The 24,348-nt window shown below is 43.1% G+C and overlaps 1 protein-coding gene across 1 annotated transcript in view; it reads left to right on the top strand.

The window, feature by feature from the left end:
- The window catches only part of LOC126279474 (pickpocket protein 28-like), a 108,254-nt gene extending 86,014 nt beyond the window's left edge, over positions 1-22,240 (top strand). The window contains exon 10 of the mRNA XM_049979684.1: positions 22,080-22,240. Within this exon, the coding sequence (XP_049835641.1) occupies positions 22,080-22,240 (161 nt within the window). The remainder of the gene's footprint in view (positions 1-22,079) is intronic.
- The last annotated feature ends 2,108 nt before the right edge of the window (positions 22,241-24,348 follow it).

The raw sequence follows: 24,348 nt of genomic DNA, 5'->3' as shown, positions 1-24,348 counted from the left end.
TATCACTGGCGTGGCACTTGATGGATGAAGGAGATGACTGGGGCACCACGCAATGATTCTTGACAGGCTTTCCTTTTTTTCCTTTCCGGCGATATCTTTTAACAAAATTTCAATCTCCCATCTACACAGAGCAAGACAAGCTCACACGATTTGTTTCGTAAATGCTACTTTTTTTTGCGACATGTGAGCCAATGGTCCGAAGAATTGTCTGAAATGTTGGTAATACACACGTGCATGACAGTTTATTTACAGACACTGAATGCCAGAAATGCTCTCAGGTCGTGTCATTTGTTCAACAAGCTGAAACAAATTGCTGAATACAGATAATTTTTTTTCTTTGGAGTTTAAACTCGCTTTTTCTTTACTCCGATAACGGTTTCGAGATAACAAGGACATTCTGCGGTGATCGATAATTTTCGCAGCAAAATAGTCAAAGATTTTTCCTGATTTTACAGATGGTGGACATGTCTCTGCTAATTATTTGTGATCGGTGGCAGTCCACTTCATTGGATGTCACAAAATAACGAGATGAGAACTGTATCCTGCTGTCGTACATAAAAGCTCATAAAACTAAAAGAAAATGGACTTTGCTATTTTTGTCGAGAGAGGACATTTATTGATGTTAAATAGTCTAGTGCTCGCTATGGTGTGGTGGGAGTTCCGTAATGCGCTGATCGATAATTTTCGCAGCAAAATAGTCAAAGATTTTTCCTGATTTTACAGATGGTGGACATGTCTCTGCTAATTATTTGTGATCGGTGGCAGTCCACTTCATTGGATGTCACAAAATAACGAGATGAGAATTGTATCCTGCTGTCGTACATAAAAGCTCATAAAACTAAAAGAAAATGGACTTTGCTATTTTTGTGGAGAGAGGACATTTATTGATGTTAAATAGTCTAGTGCTCGCTATGGTGTGGTGGGAGTTCCGTAAAGTGTTAGGGCTAGCGCTTTAGACGAAAAAAATGGCTGGCTCTGAGCACTATGGGACTTAATTTCTGAGGTCATCAGTCCCCTAGAACTTCGAACTACCTAAATCTCACTAACCTAAGGGCATCATCCACACATCCATGCCCGAGACTGGATTCGAACCTGCGACCGTAGCGGTCGCGCGGTTGCAGACTGAAGCGCCTGGACGAAAAACAAACAGTCATTTATCATAGTTTGGTTCTGGAGGATGCTGGGGTCCTGCTTTGTACTGAAGGCACTGCGGTGTGAGGCTGTGCTCTCTTTAGGCGGAAGGGCTTCCTGTTTCACAACTAGCTGACTTTCGAAAAAGCCGTCTGGAGCGTTCTCCGGATGGGCAGGGTGTGCTACTTAATTTCTGTTTTGTGTTGTCTAGGACCGTCACTTCAAGACATCGCACATATCGCAACTGACCGCGGAGGGCCTGGTGTTGCCTGTGGCCATAAATGGACCGGCAGTTGAGCCACAGAACAACAGCTGCCGCCTGTATCAAAGTAAAAGGGTAAAGCACTGGAGCACCGTGAACCATAATTTATGATGTAGCTGATGGTAGTTCATTCCATTCGAGTCGAGCTGGACCTGACAGTGGATTCGTGTAAACAAAGTCAGATTCCGTTGCAAGAGCGATTAATTCAGGGGAAAATTTGTATAGCTTCTACCCCAATGTATGCTTTACATAAAAAACACCGTTCCCTATCTGGTTTGTGTTTGTTATTTCTGTGTAAGATGTGCCAGCTACTTGTAGTTACTACAGGTTTAATAAGACTAGTCATTATTTTGTTAACTTGAATACGGTTCTGTTCTCATTCACACTCCCTCTGCTATTCACCGTTTTTATTTTATAGTGGCAGTACACGAGTAGCTTCACTCAGACATATATTTATTAAAACTTCCTGGCAGATTAAAACTGTGTGCCTGACCGAGACTCGAACTCGGGACCTTTGCCTTTCGCGGGCAAGTGCTCTACCATCTGAGATACCGAAGCACGACTCACGCCCGCTACTCACAGCTGTACTTCTGCCAGTACCTCGTCTCCTACCTTCCAAACTTTACAGTAGCTCTCCTGCGAACCTTGCACAACTATCACTCCTGAAAGAAAGGATATTTATTATTTAAACGAACTATGGCTTGCAATATAGTGCTCTCTATTTGCTCGACTTCCGACGTCTTATAAGGAGAAACTTAAAACTTAAGAATCCATTCATAGTTTCCTAAGAAAATATGAAGTAGCTCATCTGTTGTCTGTGTCTACTTAGTATGGGGACTGATGACCTCAGATGTTAAATCCCATAGTGCTTACAGTCATTTGAACCATCTACTTAGTACGCTTTTATATGCCCTTGAAAACAAATTAACAAGAAAAACGGAGTTCTCCAAGGCGGTTTTCAGCATTTAGCACTGACTATTCGTAATACCCAAATGGTGGTAGGATCCTCTATTACAACACGATTTTTGACCAAAATTAAAAAAAAAAATTGAAATCAACAGGAGAATACTGACGATTTCTTTTTTAATTTTCAACCACTTATCACTTTTCTGAAAAGCACGTTTGTTACAGGAAACAGTAGGAATAAAAAACCGAAAATCAGTTATTTCAGAAAAAAGTAATTTGAGCAGTTGTAACAGTCAAGTTAAACTTACGTTGAAAACAAAACAAAAAAAGAAAGAAAGAAAACGACAGAACCGAAAACCGTTTGCTTCAGCGACAGATACCATCCCTAGTTAAGAGCCTTCGGGAGATGTAAATAAAAAACATAGACAGGGATTTATGTGTTCACAGTAGTGTAGGGGATAGAGGTGTTGAGTTGCGAAGTGAGATGTGGGTGGTGCGCTGGTGATTAAATCAACAGAAAAACGAAACAACACTATTTTTCTGGTCATTGTGTCTGTTTTTATTTACAAATTAAACTTTTATTTTATGTACAATAATTTTCTGATATGTAAGATAATTTTACGGCCCTGAACCCATAATTCGACCTCTTCCAAATGTCAACGCTGATAAAACTAATAGTTTAAAGGAACAAATAATTTTGAGATAGTTGGGAAAAACTTGCCCAATTGGTATCATTTTGAGGAATTTATTGGATGCTATGGGAGACTTTCGAAAACTCAATCTGGAGGCGCTGGTCTAGCTGAGTACAATCTGAGTCTAGCGGTTGGGTTGAGACGATCCGTGAGTCGGCGCTGTTCTGATTAAACTGCTTATTCGTTTGGAATGTCATAATCCACTGCGCATTATTCACTTTATAGTTTCTGTGTGAAAAGATCTATGGCATGCTGAATCGTACTAAACCGTGCCTATTTGGAAGTGCGTATTTTTCAGCACTAAAGCGTAAAGTTCCTGATCTGCTGTGCTGATAACCTCGCCGTTGAGCAATAACTCTTGTTAATCGAACCAGCCATTATCCGCTCCTTTAAATTGTCAGTAACTTGAATAAATATCTTTGAATTACTGGAGCTGAGAGGGGAAGGAGCGTCGTCGTAAAATTCGAACTCCCAACGGTCGTGTTTTAGTCTTCGGCGTTTCCTTCAACCCTTTGCCAAATGACAGTGCTAAATCAGTACTGTGTGCCATTTCGTTTCATTACGTGTTATCTAATGTGTTTTTGTATTGGACAATTTTTGTTTACTCTGTTGGCCATTGAAATTGCAAAACCATGAGGCTGGCGGAAAGCAAAAACATCAAATTGGCACGAACTGCACTACATAGCTGAATGTGCATTTCACCAAAACCGCAAGAAGTAAGTAGTATTAGCGTCATCCGAATTATGTGTATAGTGAAAGGTTAGACAGTCGGTTTGCTGTTCAGATATCGTATTTGAATGTTGTTTGTTCGCGAGAAAATCGTCTTATCCCCACGTAAGACTGGGATACGTCTAGCAGTACACGTTCGAACTCGACAGTGGGAGGTCTACGGCCGACTGATACTACAGTTTATCGTTGCTCCATATTGCTGCTCGCGTGGTTATGGCCCACGACAGCCATGCGAATATACGCTGACGGAAAGAAATCGCAACACCAAAAAGTAATTAGTGTAGAACAATGAAATTTTGGGGACACATTTCTCTAGGTAACATATTTAAGCTATTAACATTGCAAGATCACAGGCTAATGTAAGGGTGAGCTAAGCCACTGCAAATGTGAAATGATGGTACATTGATAACCAGTGTAACCTCCGGAATGTTGAAAGCAGGCATGCGGACGTGCATGCATTGTATTGTACAAGCGCCGGGTGTCAGTTTCTGGGATGGAGTTCAATGCCTGTGCACTTGGTCGGTCAATAAAGGGACGTTTAATGTTGGTTGTGGATGACGCTGGAGTTACCTTCCAATGTTCCATATGAGCTCGATTTGAGATGTCCCATATGTGCTGAATCTGGAACAGATCTGGTGATATAGCAGACTAAAGCACCATGAGGACCCTCTGGAGAGCATGCTAGGCTGCAACAGCGTTAGGTGAGCAAGTGCTGTACTGTTAGAAAACACTCTTTCCAATGCTGTTCATGAATGTAGCACTAAAGGTCGTATGACCAGACTGATGTACAAATTTGCAGTCAGGGTGCATGGGATAACCACGAGAGTGCTCTCAGTGTCATATGATGTCGCAGGTAACTCCAGGTGTAGGTCCAGCAGGCAGGCAGTTTGGTTGCTAGTCCTCAACTGGTCTCCTTCTAACCAACACAGCGCCATCACTGGTACCGAGGCAGAACCAGCTTTCATCAGGAAACACATCAGACCTGCACCAGGCTCTGCAGTGAGCTCCCGCTTGACACCGCTGAAGAGGCAAATAGCGGTGGTTTGGGGGCAGTGGAATGCACGCTACAGGGCGTCTGGCTCGGAGCTGTCCTTGAAGTAATAGATTTGTAACAGTCTGTTGTGTCAGTGTGGTGCCAACCGCTGCTCGAACTGCTGCAGCAGCAGTACAATCCACCAGAGCCATAAGCCGAACATGACGGTGTTCCCTCTCGGTAGTGCCACGCTGGAGCCCGGAGCCCGGTCTTCTTGCAACATTGCATTCTCATAACTACCGCTTCCAGCAGTCACATACAGTGGCAACACTGTTGCCAAGTTTTTCTGCAATATCGCAGAAGGAACATCCAGCCTGCCATAGCCATATTACATGACCTCGTTCAAACTCGCTGAGGGGTTGATAAAGGCATCTTTGTCACCTTAAAGATATTCTTGCCTAACACCAACTTCCCACGTGCAAGTAAAAAGGAGCTAACTCTCACGACCGCTACAGTGTGTATGTAAAGAAGACGTGATTTGCGTCCTCATAGTGGCGCTGCCAGTGCCACTCTTATGCGAATGGTGCAAAATTGAAATAGATATCAGCTTTCAAGAGTAGAAACATCCCTACCAACTTTCGTTTACATCGCACAACTCCGTCTTGATGTTGTGACTTTTTTCAGCCACATCACACTTGTATAGTGTGACGACGTCCAGTGCAGCGCGATCTCTCACTATACCATCCACTGTTGCAGCCTTCTTTGTGTCAGCAGACAGAGCCCAGCAACACTGGGCAAAGAAGTGGCACCATATCGCTGTTTCAGACAAGTCCCGGTACTGCGTGCTGCATCACTTTGAAGGGATCCATGTGAGGAGGCTCCAACGACAACGAACGCTGACACATGCATTCGTCATCCTCAGCCACTGACTTGATGTTACGAGTGCCATTGCGTACGCTACGCGATCACCTGAGGATGCAGCCAGTAATTTGGACAGTAGGCATTACACTTCTGATGTGTTAAGATTCGTGACTGCTCCCTATCTTCCAGGTGTACGTAAAGTTACTTCCCAACAAGAAAACACGAACCAACACGTTGCCTGTCCTGACAAAGTGTGTTCGACTGTTGGACTGTGCAGCACTTTCTCCGCATCCCTCACTCACTGCCTCAAGGGTTGCTGACACGCCACCATACACCGATCCATAAGTTTGATGAACTCTTGTGTAGAATTAAAGGATCATTGAATGCCATATCCGCATCTGTCATCGAAGTTCCCTTTCATCCCTAGCTAAGTTAGAGGCATTGTTGTTCCAAGAGAAGGCATCTCCGTGTACTGAAGTTCTCACCGTAAATACCCCCAGGTCACCTGCAAATATTAACATGTAGTCTTCCAATCACGCTTTAGACGCTCAATGAGTAACATTTCGATACTTGGTAATTTTGTCGGTATTACAATTTTAATATCCCGCAGTGTGGATTACACTGTGGTGACAAGAGTCATGGGATACCTCCTAACATCGTGTCGGACCTCCTTTTGCCCAGAGTGGTGCTGCAGACTGATGCGGCACGGACTCAACAAGTCGTTGGAAGTATTCTGCTGAAATATTGAGTCATGCTGCCACTATAGGCGTCGATAACTAGGAACGTGTTGCCGCTGCAGGATTTTTGTGCGCAAACTGACCTCTCGATTATGTCCCACACATTTTCTGCTGTCGTAGCCCATTAACGCTAAATTTCGCTGCACTGTCCTAACGGATACATTCGTCGTACGACCCACATTGATTTCTGCGGTTATTTCACGCAATTATTGTTGTGCTATTAGTACTGTCATCTCTACGTAAACGCCGCTGCCCACAGTCGCTAAGTGAAAGCCATCGGCCACTGCGCTATCCGTGGTGAGAGGTAATGCCTGAAATTCGCTACACTCGGCACATTTTTGACACTGCATCTCGGAATATGAATTCTCTAACGAGTTCCGAAAAGAAATGTCTCAGCGCATAGCTTCCATGTTCAAAGTCTGGCGTGGTCATAAGCACGTCGCAAACCTTTTCACTTGAAGTAGTTGATAATGAATGACAGCTCCGCCAATTCACTGTCCTTTTATACTTTGTGCACGGGATACTACTACCGTCTGTCTATTTGCGTATCGCTATCCCATGACTTTCCTCAACTCATTGTACGAGAAACGAAGGTTTACAATTAGCGAACTGTCTGATGAATTTCCAGACATTTCAAGATCTGCTTTGTACACAATTGTGACTCAAGACCTAGGCTATCGGAAATTGTGTGCACGTTGGATCCCAAAAATGCTGAGTACCGACCACAAAACGCAAAGGATGTCGTCAGCATTATCGTTTCTCACACGTTATGCCAATGAGGGAAACGTCTTTTTGAAGTCGATTGTTTCTGGCGATGAAACGTGGGTCCTCTATGACAATCCTGAAACAAAGGAACGGTCAAAGCAGTGGATGCACACAGCTTCCCCAGGCAAACCAAAAAAGTTTAAACATTCACTGACCAAAAGAAAAACAATGGCCACTGTGTTTTGGGACCATAAAGGAGTGCTGCTGGTGGACTTTATGGAGCAAGCTACGACGATAACCGAAGAAGTCTATTGTGAAACTTTACGTCGTCTCCGCAGAGCCATTCAAAACAAACGCAGAGGAATGCTTCTGTCTGGCGTTGTTTTGATCCATGACAACGCCCGACCACACAGTGCCAACATGACAAAAGACCTCAAAAAGTTTAAATGGGAAGTTTTTGAACATCCACCATACAGCCCGGACCTAACACCAAGTGATTATCTCCTGTTCCGAGAACTGAAGTCAGCCCGCATCTCGTGGTCGTGCGGTAGCTTTCTCGCTTCCCGAGCCCGGGTTCCCGGGTTCGATTCCCGGCGGGGTGAGAGATTTTCTCTGCCTCGTGATGGTTGGGTGTTGTGTGTTGTTAGGTTTAAGTAGTTCTAAGTTCTAAGTTCTGGGGGACTGATGACCATAGATGTTAAGTCCCGTAGTCCTCAGAACCATTTGAACTGAAGACATGTTTAGGTGGACAGCGCTTCGCTATTAACGAAGAACTTCAGGACACCGCCAAGACTTACCGGTCCTCACTGGCGGCAACATTCTTCGAGGGAGGCATCGAGAAGCTTGTGTCACGATATGAAAAGTGCCCCAATCGTTTTGGCGATTATGTAGAAAAGTAAGTTAAGACTGTACTGTATTTTTGGTAACAAAATTATTATTTTCTGTACATTTTTATTTCATTTACAGCCAATCGGAGGTTGAAAAAAAACAGCCCTCGTATTACCGTACCTAATACGGTGTAGAAAAGCTGTTGGCATTAATAACAGCTTCCAGTCGACTCGTAATACAGGTGTTGTACGGTTTTAAAGGGAAACACAGACCATTTCTCCTGTAAAGTACTTGTAAGTTCTGGTAACAATGGTGGAGGTGGGTAGCGATGACGTACTCTTCTCTCCAAAGAAGAGCGTAAATACTGGTTACAGGAGAGATGCGACAATTCATCTTCGTGCTCACAAAACCTGTTGTGCACCATGCGAGCTTTGTGAATAAGGGCCCGATCGGCTATCACCGTTGGGGAATAAACATTGTACCCTGGGGCGGACTTCAGCAGCCGAAATGCGACCTTGCAGAGTAACAATGGCGCCCGTGGAATACCACCCATGGAATAAGACCATCCAAATCGTCACCGATCGCCCGCCAAGTTTCACTCTTGGGAAATAAACTCGGTTAGAAGCAGGAAACAGTTTCAAACAAGACTCATCCGACCAAATGACTGTCTTCCATTGCTCCATAATTCAGGTTTGATGCCTTCGACATCATGTTTTCCTTTTAAGGGCATTTGCATCACTGGTGAGTGATTTTGGAGTTTCTGCTCCCCCCGCAGTTCCCTGCTACGTTTTGGTTTGGTGCTGACAGGGTTCGCGTTTGCGACATTCAATTCTGCAGTGACTTTTTTAGCTGTCGTTCTCTTACTTTTCGTCCCCATCGTCCGCAATGACCATCTGTCTTGATCGCTCAACACACACTTTCGTCCACAATGTGACTTAGCGGTTGATGTTTTTCCGCTTTGCGTGGATGAGTTATAAATAATCGTTATGGTGCCTCTTGAAACACGAAATACTCCGACTGTCTTTGTTACAGAAGCATTCACTATTCGACCACAAACAATTTGCTAATGTACCAATTCACTTATTTCCGACGTAATGCACTCACAACTCTACGGTACAGTGTTCCGATAACGATGGACACCTGCAAGGTATTGAAAACACCACACAGGTGCCCTTCATTATCAGATGCAACAGCATATCCTGTAGGCTAGGCTACCATCTGTATTTATGGACAAGCAAGCATTTCTCGCTGTGTTTTCACGCTTTTCTCCAGCCCTTGTACGTCACGTACACGAGTGTTTACTGACTAAACCTGTGCTATTACTTAATGTATAGAGTTTTCGATAAACAGACAAAATAAAGTTCCATATGCCCGCCCGTTTGACGGTGCGGTCTAACGCACGGTTTTCCGGGGGGGGGGGGGGGGGGAGTGCGGATTTGTGTCGAGGTCAGGAGAACCGGCCATTCTGTAAATGGTTTTTAGGCGGTTTTCCATCTGCCTCGGCGAGTACGGGCTGGTTCCCCTTACTCCGCCTTAGTTACACTATGTCGGCGATTGCTGTGCAAACAAGTTCTCCAGGTACGTGTCCACCACCATTACTCTACCACGCATACATAGGGGTTACTCTCGTCTGGTGGGAGACGTTCTCTTGGGGGGGGGGGGGGGGGGGGCGGGAGGGGTCCACCGGGGGCCGAATCGCACAATAACCCTGGGTTCGGTGTGTGGCAGCGGAGGGTTGAAGTGGACTGCGGTAGTCGTAGTGGGGTTGTGGACCACTGCGGCTGCGGCGGGGACGGAGCCTCTCCGTCGCTTCCAGGTCCCCGGTTAACATACAATACAAGTCCCATACTTTTTCAAAGTATTTTTGCTTTTCCTGATATTACCACTCGGATCGGTATTAAGTTACTATTATTTCTTCTAATTTAATTTTATTTTTTGTGGAACGTGAAAAGAAATGCCTACCAGCAATGAAGCAAAGTAACACTTTGCACTGCTCACATCTTATAAAGGTAAGGCCTCTGCAGCCTTGTAGCCGGCATCTTTACCTGTTCTTCTGAACATTGAAGTAAAGCCAAGAAAATAAGCTAAAAAAATATAACCTCATGTCCAATTTCACGTTGGCACTTGGTCCGGCGGTATAGTATATGATACCCAAAAGTTTGAAGGTTATAAATCCGTTATAACATTAATTCATAGTTAGCTATTAACTGAGGAATGTTTGCACTGATTTAATAAGAGATTGAAGCTTGTATTTAGAAAAAAAAATATGTTTTCTTTTTTCTTTTATTTCGCTCAGACATGCTATGCGTTTGCAGAACCCAAAGTTTGCAATCAATGTTGACTCCTTGTGATGTCGAGAGAAGAAAGGACAAGTGAGGTGTGCAATTGCGATGTGTATCATATATGATACCTCGGGATTGAAATGGCTATTTTAAATGACTTCGTAAAAAATGAATGAAAGAAGTTGATAATCCAATTTTTTGATGGTAAAAAGTTAGTGAGAAACTGCATTGATTCTACAAAAAAAATCCAGAAGTTCGTTGGATAGGCACCTCTCCGTGAAGAAAAGTGCTACAGATGCATTCGTTATCACCTAATGTAAATTACTTGTTGGCTGACAATTAGGGACGAAATCTCCATTAGGTTGGGTTGGGTTGTTTGGGGGAAGAGACCAAACAGCGAGGTCATCGGCCTCATCGGATTAGGGAAGGACGGTGCGGAAGTCGGCCGTGCCCTTTCAAAGGAACCATCTCGGCATATGCCTAGAGCGATTTAGGGAAATCACCGAAAACTTAAATCAGGATGGCCGGACGCAGGATTGAACCATCATCCTCTCTAATGTCTCCATTAGGTTTATTGACGATGCAGAACATCTGTTCCACTCACGGGTCAAATTTTGGTAATTCACAGGTCCTTCATCAATAGCAGTCACCAAGACAAACAATTTTTTTAAATCGTCGACGCTGCGCCGGCCTCTGTGGCCGAATGGTTTTAGGCGCTTCAGTCCGTAACCGCACTGTTGCTACGGTGGCACGTTCGAATCCTGCCTCGGGCATGGATGTCTGTGACGTCCTTAGGTTAGTTGGGTTTAAGTAGTTCTAAGTCTTGGGGATTGATGACCTAGATGTTAAGCCCCTTAGTGCTCAGAGCCATTTGAACCATTGATGCTGCATTCAGTTTTGTTTTAGAGAAATATAATTTTTCTATACTTCTAGTTTTTGCACCAGCCATTTACAGTATTGTTAGTATTGTATAATTATTACGCTGGTATCTCTTTCACATGGCAGCACTGCTGTTAACGGACGCAATTTGAAAACTTTTTAGGTCACAACATTCACGTTCACTGAAATACCGTAGTGGCTTACGTAAGATACAGTAGTTACGGACTTAAATTAAGTCGAAGGCATTTTCTACGTGTAAGGGCTAATATTTTACTAACGGTTTTGTTTCGCTGCGACTTTTGCTGTTTGTGAATAATCTGTGTACCTTATCTTCCAGGTTCAGGAAGAGAGTGCGCCTTGCCGGATCTTCCGTGTCTTGCGAAAAACAGTTGTAAGTAAACTATCGTATACGTTTGGAAAAGCAAAAAACTAGAACTTGTCAAGTACTATGCGATACTTCTGATTTCAACAACATCAGAAATGAGAAGTCCAGATGTACCATAGGTTACATTTAAAACCGCTAAAAAAGTTGGATAGTTTTTTTTAATTTTTCTCAAGTTTCAGCTGATATTTACCTATTCTGGGGAGACTAACCTCGATAATAAGGCTGTTTATCTTAATTATTTCACGCAAGACATTCGTACCTGTTGGTGATGTTTAATTGTACAGGATGAAGTTTATTAGGGCTTCATTAAAAATGATACTGTGAGCGCTTGCTATAGAAAAGCGTTAAAATCATATAAGAGGATTTTATTCTTTTCTACTGACAAAGAAACTCACATTTCTTCTGACACGCAACCCCTTCGAAAGAACGTTGAGGGTAACAATGGGTGAAATGGATCAAATTTGAAATGAAGTTATCGGCCTAGTCTTAGAGTCTATGCGATGCTATGGATCGTTCTAGAAAAGGGTTGAAATGAGTAAACACTGAGAAGCAAGTGTCAAGTGAGAGTTTATAACTCCTTTATGGGACTGAATAGTGTTTAAAACAGAAAATAATTGTTCGTGTCATGCATCATGGGATGGTATCTGTTCCACTCAATTAGCCTTGATCATACGCCCAGAGAAAGCAGCCAGCATGTTAGCACAATGTGGGTAAAGCTGTACTGTACATGACACTAGTCAGCTTGAATAACACATCATTAGGGGTCCGCCAAAAGAGTGAATTAATGCCATGAAGTGATTCCTGCAAGTTAAGAATCGAGCAGAAGTCATAAGGCCTTTTGTACTGGTAGTGCGGTGAGTGGTACAGCATTTTCTAGCCCCGTCGATTGAACAATTCAGTCACGACTTGCGCAATATGTGTCCGGGCATTGTCCCGCAAAATCCTGGGCGGGTTCTGTAGAAAGCGTCACCGCTTCTTTCTCTAAGCTGTTCGTTCGTCACACAACCTGCCACCAGCTTTGAGAAAGAAGCGGTGACGCTTTCTGACGGATCCGCCCATCATTTTTCAGGACAATTTTCGGGCACATGTGGCCCATACTACCGATATTTAGGTCATCGTTAACTTCGAATTCATTCATAAATTGTGGAAAGCACTTCATGGTATTCGCTTCAGAAATATTACAGAGACTCATCAGGCAACAGATCACTTCTCACGAACTTTCAACACAACCGGCTCTCCTGCGTGTATCCTACGACTTCCACATTGATGGCCACCATGCTGGTGACTACTCTGAAGGATAGAAAAACTTTTAAATATGTATCTATTTTATTTAAGTTGTAAATAGAAGTTGCCACTATTGGACTTCCAACCCTCGTAGATGTAAAATCGCAAACAGAATACTTGTCACAGGAAATACCTAACACCTAGGCCGCAGGCGGTTCTAGCGTGCTCCGTGGGGCAAGGTCTGCCCTCGCCGCCCACACTCTCGTTCGCGGGCAGGGCTGGAGTGCAGACTACCCGCCAGGCGGCCCGGTTTCACCCGTCGGGCGCTTGCGCAACCTGCTTGGCCACCGCTTGCCGCCTGCATTGAGTGAATGCATTGCGTATGCTACAGCCCGTCTGCAGCACTGCATGTCCATCAGCCGTTTGCTAAAACTTGCCACCTACTCGTATGCTGAGGCACGTGAGCTGGGCCTGGTGGTCTAGCGTGTCAGCAAAGCGAGAAGTCCGCTATCGAATTACGGTCGGCCAACGGATTTTTCAGTCTTGTTATTAATCTAGCCTTCATCTCTGGATAATGCCAGGAGTCACCAGAAACTAGAGGTGGTTGGGATTTCACGTTACACTGTAGGTCCCCCCTCCCCATTTGGATGACTGGGGTAGGAGGACTTGCAAGTCGCTTAGATGGCGTCCAATAGAAAGACACGAAATTACACACATTAAAAAAAGTTTTGCATCACCCCGGTTCCCAGAACTCCTGAAGATAGACGTTGACTGTGAATATTGTATCACAGACTCAGTCCCTTGGAATGTTCAGAGATTTCACTAAACCTGCCCAAAGATGTAAACAACCATACATGAGCTCCCCCAATTACACAGAGGGATTCCGACAACCAGTCACTTCCAGTCATTCCACCAGGAAGGAGGCACACGGCTCGTGTTGTCTGCAGTTCAACCATGCCTAGACGGTCAATACCGCGGGTCGATCGCATCCACATTGTTACTTTGTGCCAGAAAGGGCTCTCAACAAGGAAAGTGTCCAGGCATCTCGGAGTGAACCAAAGCGCTGTTGTTGGGACATGGAGGAGATACAGGGAGACAGGAACTGTCTATGACATGCCTCGCTCAGACCACCCAAGGGCTACTACTGCAGTGGATCACCGTTGCCTACGGATTATGGCTCGGAGGAACCCTGACAGCAACGCCACAATGTTGAATAATGCTTTTCGTGCAGCCACAGGAAGTCGTGTTACGACTCAAACTGTGAGCAATAGGCTGCATGAGGCGCAACTTTACTCCCAACGTCAATGGTGAAGTCCATCGTTGCAGCCACGACACCACGCAGCGCGGTACACTCCGCGCCAGTTATCTGAAAGCATGGGTGACGTCACACCGCGGACTGCTGCGGAGCTCGGAGTAAGCGTACGCACGCCGAGCTGAGAGCATTGACTGCGCTAGGCTGACCAGACGTCTCTGCTTTCACATAAATGTCCCGGTGTCTTGAGATAATCATTCTGGACACGTAATTGTCCCAGTTTTAATCGAGAAACAAAATGCGTGCAGCAACATTTCTTGCTTAATTAAAAATTATGAGAATTATATTCCCTGGTAGTAGGGTGTTAGAGAAATTTATTTCACAATATTTACCATATTAATAATAAAGGGCTTCTTTCTAACGAGGAACTGTTAAAATCGATCCATTCATTCTTCTTATAAATACTACTAAGATAAATCTTAGGATAAAATATCTACTTTGCTTCTTATTACACATCAGTAATATTTACATTTCCCATCCCAAATCAGAAATTGAAGGTAAATTCTTTTTTTTTTTTGAGTTCTTCAAGTGTAGCATCATCATGGGCCTATTATCAGCTTCAAAGTATCACAGTACCTGGCAAGAAACATAAGAGTAAGACGTAACTGCAGTAATGAAGTTATGTATAAACTATAAACAAAAGTGTCCTAGTTTTTTCTCTTTGAAATCTGATCAGCTTAGAATGCGAGCACTTACCTTTAGTCATCATCAGGTAGCACAGCTACTCCTTCCAGCTCTCCGTCATCTTCAGAGCTATAATCACAGTAATCAGATCCACTATCACTGTCTGCACCACCTAAATCTATGATTATTTTATCTATTTCATTGTCGATAAATATTTCTTTCTGCATGTATTCCCGCCCAATTTTTTTAACGTGTTCGCACAACGGAATCCAGTCTTATTTACTCATACATTTAAATTTCTGCTCACATAAATGTTTCACTGACGTTACATTGTAGAGAACGTTCCTAGAAGCTTCCCAACCAGTTCCAATCGACCAAATGTTTTCTATTGGATTTAATTCTAGATGGTAAGGAGGAAGGCGTAAAGAAATGTGACCAGCAGTTTCAAGGATTTTATCGACGGAATACTCGATGGTCCTTGCCTTGGTTCTTCGCACGAGCTCATAGAGAACGGGCTTCAACATGTCATCCGAGAGTGGGATACGTTCCTTTGATAGCCACTTTCTAATATAGTCTTTAGTTGAGTGAGATGTTGAAGCTTTGATTATTTTAACATTGTGATATGGCACATTGCCGAGAACTATTACAGAGTTAGATTGGGAATCAGCTTTTCTGTCAACCACTTCTCATAATTTTGTTGGCTCATTTGGTTGTGGTAATCTCCCGTTGCTTGATGGGACTTCCACATAACAAGCGCATTAGGAATAAAGCCGTTTTCCCCGACTGCATTAGTTCTTATTAGGCATTTTCCCTTTGATACCGGTTTGAGGAGACCGTTAGCAGTATTATCACTCCATTGATTTCCCAGTTACATGTGATGATAAAATAAAAGTTTCATCAGCGTAAACAATGTCTCTTTTTTCTTCCCTACATTTTTTTATTTGCTTCAAATACGATATTCCGTTTTCTCTAATATCGCTCCTCTCTAACAGTATCAGCCTACTTGATTTTTTTTTACTACACTAGTGTTGCTACCTTGAAAGCCTACTGCTTCTTTCAACTTCTGTTTAATTCCTTCCACTGGAGGCACACGTTTTTCAGACAGATAAAGTTGTAAAAGGTTCCCTTTTAATTTTCTGAATAGAGCTGCGCGAAACGCATGTGACCACTTCAGCTCTCAGCTTAGCTTGCTCCACCGGAATGTTCATCCCCTGAAGGACTCACCCTCCATAAACATTAAAACTTTATACATAATCTCCTGTGTCTGACTATTCAGTTTTCCGCCTTTTAGTTTTGAGGTACTAATAGACGTCATATTCAATATGAAGTCACTGTGAACTAATACAAATACCGAAAAAGAACACAAAGGTGGAACTTAAACTGTACTCACAAGGGACAAATGTGTCACGCTGAGGGCAACTGCATGTATTTGGGCAGAGCTGCACACTTCTGTGCATGTGCTGTGGCTATCCGGCTGTTTCAGAGCGACGGTCACGAAGCTCTCAGATACCGGGCGCGGACTGTACAGATGGGCCCAACAACATGCCGAATGGACCGCTTAGGACTGGCATTACGTTCTCTTCACCCATGAGTGTCGTTTATGCCTTCAACCAGACAATCGTCGGAGACGTGTTTGATGGCAACCCAGTCAGGCTGAAAGCCTTAGATACACTGTCCAGCGAGTGCAGCGTGGTGGAGGTTCCCTGCTGTTTTTGATGTGGCATTATGTGGGGCTGACGTATGCCTTTGGTGGCCGTGAAAGGCGCCGTAACGGCTGTACGATACGTGAATGCCATCCTCCGACCGATAGTACAACCGCACCGGCAGCGTATTTGCGAGGCATTCGCCTTCATGGCGACAACCCGCGCCCTAATCGTGCATATCTTGTGAATGAGTTCCTCAGGACAACAACATCTCTCGACTAGAGTGGCCAGCATATTCTCCACACATGAACCCTATCGAACATGCCTGGGATAGATTGAAAAGGGCTGTTTATGGACGAAGTGACCCACTAACCACCATGAGGAATCTACGCTGGATCGCCGTTGAGCAATGGGACAATCTGGACCAACAGTGCCTTGACGAACTTCTGGATAGTATGCCACGACGAATACACGCATGCATCAATGCAAGAGGAAGTGCTACTGGGTATTAAAGGCACCGGTGTGCACAGCAATCTGGACCACCACCTCTGAAGGTCTCGCTGTATGGTGGTACTACATGAAATGTGTGGTTTTCATGAGCAAGGGCGGAAGTGATGTTTATGTTGATCCCTATTCCAATTTTGTGTACATATTCCAGAACTCTCGAAACCGAGGTGATACAAAACTTTTTTATGTGTGTTTTATTATTTATACGTGAGCGTAAACTACGGTGTACATCAACAAAACTCAACAAAGGCCATTTACAAAATTTTACAGGAGGCGTGCTTTTTAGTTGTACTCAATATCGTTGGTTCAAAAAGCCCAAAAATTGATACCGATCATCCATACACACTCCTGGAAATGGAAAAAAGAACACATTGACACCGGTGTGTCAGACCCACCATACTTGCTCCGGACACTGCGAGATGGCTGTACAAGCAATGATCACACGCACGGCACAGCGGACACACCAGGAACCGCGGTGTTGGCAGTCGAATGGGGCTAGCTGCGCAGCATTTGTGCACCGCCGCCGTCAGTGTCAGCCAGTTTGCCGTGGCATACGGAGCTCCATCGCAGTCTTTAACACTGGTAGCATGCCGCGACAGCGTGGACGTGAACCGTATGTGCAGTTGACGGACTTTGAGCGAGGGCGTATAGTGGGCATGCGGGAGGCCGTGTGGACGTACCGCCGAATTGCTCAACACGTGGGGCTTTAGGTCTCCACAGTACATCGATGTTGTCGCCAGTGGTCGGCGGAAGGTGCACGTGCCCGTCGACCTGGGACCGGACCGCAGCGACGCACGGATGCACGCCAAGACCGTATGATCCTACTCAGTGCCGTAGGGGACCGCACCGCCACTTCCCAGCAAATCAGGGACACTGTTGCTCCTGGGGTATTGGCGAGGACCATTCGCAACCGTCTCCATGAAGCTGGGCTACGGTCCCGCACACCGTTAGGCCGTCTTCCGCTCACGCCCCGACATCGTGCAACCCGCCTCCAGTGGTGTCGCGACAGGCGTGAATGGAGGGACGAATGGAGACGTGTCATCTTCAGTGATGAGAGTCGCTTCTGGCTTTGTGCCAATGATGGTCGTATGCGTGTTTGGCGCCGTGCAGGTGAGCGCCACAATCAAGACTGCATACGACCGAGGCACACAGGGCCAACACCCGGCATCATGGTGTGGGGAGCGATCTCCTACACTGGCCGTACACCTCTGGTAATCGTCTAGGGGACACTGAATAGTGCACGGTACATCCAAACCGTCATCGAACCCATCGTTCTACCATTCCTAGACCGGCAAGGGAACTTGCTGTTCCAACAGGACAATGCACGTCCGCATGTATCCTGTGCCACCCAACGTGCTCTAGAAGGTGTAAGTCAACTACCCTGGCCAGCAAGATCTCCGGATCTGTCCCCCCTTGAGCATGTTTGGGACTGGATGAAGCGTCGTCTCACGCGGTCTGCACGTCCAGCACGAACGCTGGTCCAACTGAGGCGCCAGGTGGAAATGGCATGGCAAGCCGTTCCACAGGACTACATCCAGCATCTCTACGATCGTCTCCATGGGAGAATAGCAGCCTGCATTGCTGCGAAATGTGGATATACACTGTACTAGTGCCGATATTGTGCATGCTCTGTTGCCTGTGTCTATGTGCCTGTGGTTCTGTCAGTGTGATCATGTGACGTATCTGACCCCAGGAATGTGTCAATAAAGTTTCCCCTTCCTGGGACAATGAATTCACGGTGTTCTTATTTCAATTTCCAGGAGTGTAGATAGGAATTGATGAAGGACTAATTGAAGTTCGTCATCAACAGCCTTTATTGAGAAAAATGTTACAAATTACAAGGTTTTACAAAACTCAATATATCCATTTTTCATGCATGACTCTTCTTTATTTTATCAAGTATACATTCTAAGTATTTGAATTCAATGAGCTCTACCTGCAGATCCAGAGAAGACCACTGTAACTGTGGCCGATACGTCGGTTTCTCTAGTATAGTTTATGTTATGGCTCAGTACCATACTCAGAAAACTTATGTCTAATGAGAAGATCTGCATTTGTACTGAAGGTTGTCCTCCTTAATGAACTGCGTCTGCTGCTCGTCCCTTTCATGCAGCTTGGGACATTGTCCATCTCAATTTTCCTTAGACAGCTATTGTCCTTTTACAAACTGTTTGCTTAGACTCAAAATAAAATCAGACTTAGCTACCACTTTTCTGAATGTTGGGGCACGTACAGTGGTATATGAATGTGTGGTGTCTGTTCTTCTAGACATCCATCCGAAAGAATAGATACCAAGCACTAATATAGTCGATTCTCCTAGATGGGCAAATGATCCATCTTCTTCACTGCGGATGCACTATTTCGTCTTACCTTCTGCAGCAATCTAGGAACAGCGAACATGTAGAAAATGGAGAGGGACTGTGGACACGTGGCACTCGATGGGGATGTGGTTCGGTCGTGAGGCGTGTCGAAATAGTCCGCGCAGTTGCGATAGCACATTTCCTGGATAGCGTAGTTGAAGAACGTGCCTAGTAAGCAGGAGAGCCCGGGTTCGAACCCCAGTCCGCTACGCATTTCCACTCGTCGCTGCTGATTCCACGTAATGTCCCTACGCAGCTGACATCAGTAATCCTTTCCCTTTCCTTTCCTTTCTCCCCCCATTCACCTTCAGTTTACACTTACACCCATCTCTCTGCAGCCTTCTTCTCTTATAAGGTATGAGATTGACACATATCTTCGTATACATTTATCGTCTTCCTTCCTTCTGCGTCTTTTAAGTAAATCCCCTCTCATGTATCGTAGTTAGAAATTATCCTGTTCAGCTCTTGTCTTACTTATATACAGGCTATGTTTAAAATGAGTAAGGTCATAAAAACACAAACATGCTGCTTACCATGCTGTTTCCTTTGTTGTTTCAATATAGTTACAGTCTATATCTAGATCTTTATTTGAGAGTGCAGTCGTGCTCTTGTTTCTCTTTTCACGTTGTCGTCTCCTGATTTTTCACGCGTTGTGCTGATTTAGAATATTTTAGATCTTCTAATATCTTAATACTGATGTGCTAACAAGAACATTCTACAATAGCTACTATTGCTATAGTGGAACAGTGGCTGAACAGAAAAGAGAAATATAATACGCACTTTTTTCTAACAATCGAAGCTAACAGTTCGTTTATCTTGCAGGATGTTGTGTAATTGCCCGATAATAAACACATGCTAAGGTTATTGCATGTAACTTTTAAGATCAAGTAGAATCAAAGTACGATTAGCTGACTAAGGAATCTTGAGAAATGGAGTGTCGAGTTTTGTGAAATGTTCCTATATTGAAGCGCCTTTTACGATGGCGAATATTCAGTTTCGTAGTATTTTCTGTTAGCCATTGGATCAGACTCTTATAAAGGAACCAGGATCCGTTAAAGCACATTTTGAAAAAACAATGGTGTTTGTTGAGTTTTGTTAAAACGGCTCCAATTAAGCTTGCTGATGACACAGCATTAGTAAAAACAGCAAAAAATAAATAAAAATGGATATCCAACATGTAGTTCGCTCTGTTACAAGTCGACTAAGTAAATGGTCAATATAAAGCAGCCTATAAAATAAACAACAGGTAAACAGTATTAACAAATTTGCATAGCTGCCAAAATAGCATCATACATTATCCTGATATCATCAACAACCAATCCATTTTAAATGAAGAAGCAACAATATTTCTTGATATTTGGACACAATGTGACCTAAAATGCGACAAACATATTGAATTCAACAATTCCAAGCTGAATACAGGGTGTTAGCTTTTATAGGCCCTAAAACGCTGCATAAATGAGCAGTCATTAATGAATTCCTACTCCGGATATTTTAATGCACATCTAAAACATGGCATCATATTCTGGGGAAATTCCGCAGCAGATATGGCAATTTTTTGGGTATTGCCATTGGGTATATTGCAAGGAGCAGACCTAGACAGTTACGTAAACCATCCTTAAAATACTGAACGCACTACCTTTACCATGCATGCACATTATGGGCACATTAATTACATGTAAGGTTACTTTTACTCTAGTACTGTGATCGTGTAGGTCACATGTTTTCTCATCATTGCAAATTAATATACAGGGTGAGTCAAAAAGAACTCTACAACTTTGGAATGATATAAATTTATTGAGATAACTTACAGAATCGATAGATATGTCATTATGTACCAAACAATATCAAGGTTTATTTACTCAGTGCACCAGTACACCATACCGCCACCAGGAGCCCAAGCGTAATGTACACTTTAAATGGCTACTTTCACTGATGCAGAGTGTGCTCGGTGTGTCTTTTGGTTTCATGAAACGAACTCTGCGACAAGTGTTCGGCGTAAATTTCGCACCGAATACGCTAAAGAAACTCCCATGCTAAACAGTTAGGCCAACCTGAAAAATCGAACCTACGCTGCCGTTGAACAATTTACACCCGATTTGTTTCAAACAGTGTGGGAAGAAATTGATTACCGGTGCAATGGTTGCCGTATCACAAATGGTAGTCACAACGAACCAAAATGACACTTGATTGCTATAAAATGACGCACCTGCCGATACTGTAAGTTAACTCAATGAATTTCTGTATCATTCCAAAGTTGTGAAGATCTTTTCGCCTCACCCTGTATATTAATTTGCAATGATGAGAAAACATGTGACCTACATGATCACAGTACTAGATTAAAAGTAATCTTAAATGTAATCCCAGTTAATACAAGTTGGTGTGAGAAAGCTACGTCTTGTAATGTCAACAAGTTGACAGATGATTTAAAAAGTGTGCCAGATATAAATGCAGTTGAAAGATCTGTTAGAATATATCTGCAGTACAACTGCTGCTATTTAGTTAGTGAATACGTGAACTTCAAAGTATGTAATTTGAAAATTTTGTAATATGTAGACCAATATACAATCGTCATTACTTTTATTTGTGAACACTAGATTTACGTCAAGTTTAGTTATCATTTTGTACTTCATTGTACTTCATACTGGATTTGATGAATATGCTGAATAAATAAATAAATAAACTCACTGCAGTAGCAGTTGTTAGCGCTAGAGCGACACTAAAGCCACATGCGATGATAAAGCAAGCCGCCCTTTAATGTGATATATGTAGTAAGAACAGTGCTTGTTTTCCTATCTCTGTAAGGTACGAAATGATATATTCTTATCTCCTGAGTCTCAGTCTAATATTAAATGCCCTGAATGATCGCAAAATAGCTGCAAGCATAGCTGAAACTCATGACTTAGCGAAATGGAACGTTAAAATAAATACTGTAAACCAGAACAGAAAAAAAAATGCTAAATGTAATGACGCGAATTACTCTGAAACCACTTCCTGTTGCTGTAAATGGCGTTCTTTGTTAAACTCATTCTCTTGCAGGGTTCTTCAGCAGCTTCAAACCAGACAGAGGGGAAGTGTCTGGAGATGAATCAGGCATGTCCTGCGACTGCTATCCTGGTTGCTTCGACGTCGCTTATTACCTCAGTGCTACGTCGGGATGGCTCTTCCAGTCCCAGTACGACACCACCAAGTTCTTGTAAGTACATGTGCTTCTGGGTAACCTAGATAATACAAGTCCAAAGAATACAAAAAAATTCGGTATTGTCTCCTAAAGAGCGTAGAACCTGAGAGCCAGATAATCGAATGATGTCACTCCTTTCTGACTTCTTAAAAGGAGTTCTCTAGTTAATAATATATTCAGCCCTACTCTCCTGCCTCATGCACAAACTCATCACTCTACTTACAATTTTCATAGCATCTACCTTCATTTGCTAAAGCATCCTTTTGTTTCCTACCGCTATAGGGGAAGCTCAAGTAAAGGAAGGTGTACTGATTGATTGTTGTGCAAAATTTGTCTAAATATAAAAGAAACACATTTCTCAAACGTTTACAGCGAATTCGATCAATTCTATTGGAGAAAGTAAGCAATAGTAAGCAGTAGCGAAAGTGACCAGTAGGTTTGCTTCTGACTGTTGGCAAAGCTATAAGACAATACAAAAAAAGAAAATGCTGTAATGTAGTGAAAACTATGGGTAAGAAAGAAGTCTGATACCACTGCGCTGGCCCGCGCACGCGTGTATGTGTGTGTGTGTGTGTGTGTGTGTGTGTGTGTGTGTGTGTAAGGAAGGGGGCATGTGTGTGAGGGATAGAGAAGGGAGAAGAATGGGAAGTGAAGGAGCAATCGTCCATATTACGAAAGTATCAGCTTCCCAATGGGTCTTTGGCTCCACTTACTAGAGACTGGGGTCAGTTGACATAGTTTTTAGTTTTTGATGACCATGTTTCTCACTTCAGTACTTAATGCTTATTAAACCGTTGGAGCTGACAGTGTTACTCTTTCGCTACTCATTAATAACGAAAATATCACTGAAAAGCTTGTACATTGAGTTCGTCAAAAATACAAACAGAGACTTTAGAACTATGCCAAGTTACTTCAGACTAGGGTAAGCTAATATTTTTCAGGAAGTAGGTTGGAATACAAGGTTGGTTAAGTGCATCTGAGAAATAAATGCACCTTAAGTTAATAACAACGAAAATTTTATTCCTGTGTAAAATACTGGAAAAAATGATGTGCACGTTAAGTATCATTACTAAAAAAGGTAAAAATATATGTATGAAAAGAATGTATATAAAAATCAAAAAGGACAAGGAAGGCCTCAATTGCAACGTCATATACACGAAGAAAGTAGGTACATCAGCCACTTCACCGCCTTGAGTCCAAATAATACAAAAAGTTAATATTAAAAATATTTACAAAATACTTCTTTATCATCACAGTAAGCAACGAATACAGGAAGAAGATGGCCAAAAGCAAAAAATCAATTGTTTTAAGGATTTGGTTTCACTTTGGGACATGCATTTTTAAATCACCCATCATTTCATAAGATATATCTGAAAGCAAATTCGCGTTTATCCGACATCTCGAAATTTTCATGAACTCATAATATCTAAACAATTTACATTCGTAAATAAAAATAAAAAATGGATCTAAAATTTAACAACGTTATATCAAAAGTATATACTGTCCCAGTGCTTTCATTTCGAAACTATTCGTAAAAGCAGTAGGATAAACTCAAATTTATGTTACAATAGCTTTGGTTATATATACTGTATTTTGTCAATTATCTTTTCAATCTGATCACAATAAAAGAGTCACATATGACAATCTCCTATAACCACATAGCACTATCTCCACGCCGACTGTTGCTTTTACTGCTGTAAGTGGCTGCTACCATGCACTACATTAATAGAAGTACCTCATTGTACCACGAGATGTCTATGTCTCGCAGTGGCCTAGGTAGTTTCATGCAAAAGACTCTGGTACGTAAAACGGTTCTGGTTGAAACCGCTGGTGTCAAAGGATTAAATAATAAATTTTGCACAATTTTGTTCCGGTTATAGCGGCTCGTGGCAGGAAAGTATCGCCATTGCCAAAATGTTTTTCTTTCATCAAGGTGCAAACAAATAATTTATTGTCATCAGTTTCCTTTATGTTTCCAGTTTATATCTGAGCGCCATACTTCACTATACTCAGCACAAAGTCATCCACGAGTTGGTTATTTCCCGAATCTACATTCATGGTGTACTCATTCAGATTTTTATACTGTCACTTTCGAAAACTGAAGACTTGGATTCGAATGGCAATGTT

This window comes from Schistocerca gregaria, chromosome 1, assembly GCF_023897955.1.
Source record: "Schistocerca gregaria isolate iqSchGreg1 chromosome 1, iqSchGreg1.2, whole genome shotgun sequence".
NCBI classification, from domain to species: Eukaryota; Metazoa; Arthropoda; class Insecta; order Orthoptera; family Acrididae; genus Schistocerca; species Schistocerca gregaria.
This window is presented reverse-complemented; position numbering and strand designations above follow the sequence as displayed.